Below are 4,326 nucleotides of genomic sequence, written 5' to 3'. Positions count from 1 at the left end.
AAAAAAAAAAAAAAAAAAAAAAAAAAGGAAAAAAAACCCTTGGTAGAACTTTGCAGCTAAGCATACACAAAGTGTTGTTTTCAAAGTCAGTGACTTGATCACACAGATGTGGAAGTTTGTACATACTGTGAGACACCTTCCTGACCCAGCCCTCCTCCCCTTCTCCCTCCAAACTGTTACTTTGAATACAGGTATGCACCAAATATACAAACAGGTGGGAGACACAGCTGGCAAAACCCACATATAATCCCAAATGGATACTACTTTACCAGACTGAATGCAATTATTGTAATAGAAACCACTGGAAAATTTAAAAAGAGGCATCGTTATCTCTCCCCACATATGAGATGTAAACCCAATGAATATAAAATGTCAAGATTATACTGCTAGTGATGTGCAAGGTCTGGTTACTTATGAGTTCTTTACGCAAATACACTCAGAACACAATTAAGTAATAACAAAAAATACATAACTGTAAACAGATCAAGACCCCAAATATCCAGTGTTTAAACACTCCTTTTAACACAAAAGTTAACGTATGGAAAACTAAGCCAAAATAAATGCCTCCAAAAAATGCACCTGTTTTAACAACAGAGCCTGAAGCTGACCATTTCAAACATTCTCTTGAAAAAAACAATTATACTTGAGTAACTAATGTGTTTCCTGGAGTTAATTTGCAAGTGCATGTGTCTGTTCTTCAGTCTTCACATTAATCATCTGCTATTTAAACTCCAGGGAACACGACCAATAACTTATGTAGCCAAAGTCTTTTCACCGCAGCTCTATGCAAAGATCAACTTATATATTAATTAAATATAAATTATGCAACTTACCATAACCCACTATCCATTTCATAGATCCAGAGCTCATCATTAGGCAGATAAACTTCATTTTCTTCAATTGACTAAAACCGAAAAAAAAATAATTTGCAAATGTTAAATCAATTATGCATTATACACCATACGTTTTAAAATGAAATACCAAATCGTGTTACTTAGCAACGTGGAATAATCTTAAGGAGATAATCTGCCAGAGCATAAGTCATTCCCCATCATTATTGCTCTGATCATTACAGACTTAAAAAGGCAGCTCAGTAATGCTAATATTTTACAATTTGTACTAGAAGTTCAAAAAAGATGTTTTTCATTTTTTGAAGCTATTAAAAATACTGTGCTAGGCCTTTCCTGGTGTCACCGAGCTTTGCTGATTGTTAATAGCATCTTTAATCACACATATTAAGGTGTGATTTATAAAAAAAATAAGTTTGGTGTATCAGAGGCAGGAGGAGAAGCGTTCCAATATTAAAAAAGCAATATAAGACAAGAGCCAATTTGTGAAGGTAAGAAAATAGCCCAGGTGAACAGTTAAGTCATGAGGAAACAGAGACAACTGCTACTAACAAGTAGCACAACAGTACTGTAACGTGATTGTGGATTAAAAAAAAATCCAAAAATCTTAAGAGAGACTGTCAGAGACACTTCCCTCCTCTGTTAAAACGCTGCTATTAAAGGAAGCATTTATTCCCCTGAAGGATTTTTTTCCCCTCATTCCACAAGCCCTTTTTATCTTTTCCAGAAGCTGAGACTTTGCCATGCTGTGTAGATGGATAAAGAACTCAACAACTACACAGAAAGTTAGAAAAAGACCACTCGTTTTAAAAATGAAGAACGAACTTCCTCAGGCCCACTCATTAAAGGCACAGATTTACCAACTTAACGTTTTGCCAAGAAAGATGTGTAACAACATAAACCAGACCAGATTTGAAGCTCCTGAATTAAAACTCATTATCTTTTATTTTGGGAGATACTTTTAATTAGGAGGCAATTCTTGAAGTAATGGAAAAATGTAGAGGAAATTGTAACTGAAAAGCACAAAAAGAACAGTCATTTGCAGTGACTGAAGGAACAAAATGTTAAATATAAAAGAGCTTAACCTATGCCCTAACATGAAGGAGAAAGTTAATTCCTCTGTGGAAGACAGATCTATGAAGACTCCCAAACAGAGGCCATGTAAGAGAGGAAAATAATTTAGGAAATAACGATGAGGAAGAATAACAAACAGGAGAAGGAGGCCCAAAAGAATGCAATTGCAGCACTCAGGCTGAGTAACACCACCACCATTAATAACTGTCCTAGCATTAGAAAGAAATGAAAGACTGTGAGGGAATAAAAAAAAAAAAAAAAAAAAAAAGATTAAAATTAAATGAATGTGAGGAAAAGAAGTTAAATACAAACCCAAAATTTAATTATTAACAATGTAATTGCTGATATTTATTACTTGCCTTTTAATGATACTTTACTGTTACATTTTAATCTGAAAGGTGCCAGCCAGACACTATGTTTGGTACAATTCATGAGACAAGCTCTGCTGTTACAACACAGCTTGCAGCTTTCACAAAGTGCCGAAGTCTACCCAATTTAATCTAGATATGTCAGCGGTCAGAGGCCGAGCATTTGCTACAGAACCAGCTCTGAGCAAACACAGGGGTGCCAAAAATAAATTGGCTGGGCAGCAGTCCACCATCAACATGTAAAATGTAAAAATGTAAAATAATTTACCTGTGTGAAGTGCTGCTTAAAGAGCAACTATGATTTGCATAATTCTCTCCACAAATACATACGTAAAACTACTCAAAATGTTTGCAAAGTTTATCTTCTAAGCTTAACTCACATTGTCTGGTTTTTGCCTGTGCCATGAACCCAGGATCCTTTATTAGAAAACCTTTGAAAACACTGCCCTAGCCAGTCCAACTTCAGTTTCTAAAGACCAAAGCACAGAGAACTACCATGTATTACCAGTGATTTAGGTGTTGTATAGTTATACAGAGGATTATGGAGTTCAAGGCCAGAAAAGGACACTACATTTTCCTGTACGCCACAGATAACTCACACTATTTAAAGATATTCTAAAGGTGGCTAACTTCTTGACACTACAATGTATTCAAATCCTTACATGACTTGCAGTCACAAGAAATACAAACTAACAAAGACCCCAAAAGGGAAGATGTGGGGACAGTTTACAGGCTCCTGAGGGCTCCTTCATTTCATTAGCTTGATATCAGGCAAGCCTGGCCACACCGATAGGTGTGCCAGGGCAACCCAGCCAGCCAACCCTGCCACCTACCACAGCTGAGGGTTTGTATTTCAGTACACGGTATCTGTTTGTCTTTTTGGTATTTCAGTAGTCACCAGCAGCACAACCCGTTTCAAGTCAAATAAATCCAGCTTAGGTGCAGAGCACCTCTTCAAACTCCACAAGCCACCCAGCTCTATCCTATCCTTAAGTCCAATGTTTTTATTTAAAAAAAAAACAACTAAATCTAACTTCTAGAAACTAAACTATAATGTGTTTCAGGAAGAAACAAGAGTCGACTAGCTGCTAGTACCAGAGTGCCCTAGAAATGTCCTTCCCTTTGTTACTACACACACTCAGAAGTTACACTGTATTTTAAAACTTCAATCCGGGAGCCCCTAGCCAGAATCCTTTGCTTGAGTTCAGAGGACTAGCTTTGCACATTTCACAGTTTACCTTAGCCTCTAACAAATATAGACAGAATACTGAAAATAATAACATGGCTTTGACCTGTCAGGGCCAGAATACTAAGCATGGCTACTTTCACATTTTAGGGCTAACATGCACAGACACTGTGCATAATATAAACTGGCTGCATATAATGTAATATCACTCATAGTTCTTTTTTTTTTTGGACAGAATTAACCCAGAGCTAAGAGTCACAAGGATTTAGTCATGCCAGAACTAATACTGATCTTTCTAAGGGATAAAAAAAGCAGATGTGGTTTTAGTCTGCCACCGGCTTGTCTCTGAAGTGACAGAACAGCATTCTGAGCGAGGAAAACACGCTGAGCATAGCATACAACTACTAAGAAGTAAAAAATGCAGGGACTCGGGAACAAGAACGCGAATTACACACTCGAAAAACACAGCTACAAATTATAGCCGTCACCCCACAGAGGAAGGGGGATGAGAAGCCCTCTCTGAGGAACCACAGGCCGGTCGGAAAAAAGAGAAGCAAACCGGCTCTACCAGTCCTTCCCCAGCACGCGCTCCGCCATGGAGACACCTCAAAAACAGAGGAAGAGGCGGCAGCCATGTGTGCCGGTCGGGGGCACCTACGCTTAGAGAAGGGGAAGCGAGGAGAAAGGAGAAGCCCCCTCACCCCCCTCCTCCTTCCCCTCAGCGCCGCCGCCGCCATTTAAAACGCCCGCCCCTGCGGGGCGCGCGGCCCCGGCAGCCAATCAGCGCCCGCGCTGAGGTAAACAGCGCCCCGCCGCCGGCCCGCCAGGGGCTGCCCGGCTGAGGGGGCGG

At 39.6% G+C, this 4,326-nt stretch overlaps 1 protein-coding gene across 4 annotated transcripts in view; it reads right to left on the bottom strand.

Moving 5' to 3' along the window:
• The window catches only part of KLHDC1 (kelch domain containing 1), a 26,769-nt gene extending 25,857 nt beyond the window's left edge, over positions 1-912 (bottom strand). For 3 of the 4 annotated variants that reach the window (XR_003398479.1, XR_003398481.1, XR_003398480.1), the window contains exon 1: positions 834-904. Coding sequence is in view for 1 of the 4 variants with exons in the window: in XM_026849295.1 (XP_026705096.1) it covers positions 834-850 (17 nt within the window). In the remaining 3 variants the exon portion in view is untranslated. Of the gene's footprint in view, positions 1-833 lie in introns of all 4 variants that reach the window. The other variant, XM_026849295.1, reaches the window with a different exon arrangement.
• Positions 913-4,326: the final 3,414 nt, after the last annotated feature.

Source organism: Athene cunicularia, assembly GCF_003259725.1.
Source record: "Athene cunicularia isolate RWA chromosome 5 unlocalized genomic scaffold, athCun1 chr5_part1, whole genome shotgun sequence".
NCBI lineage: Eukaryota > Metazoa > Chordata > Aves > Strigiformes > Strigidae > Athene > Athene cunicularia.
This window is presented reverse-complemented; position numbering and strand designations above follow the sequence as displayed.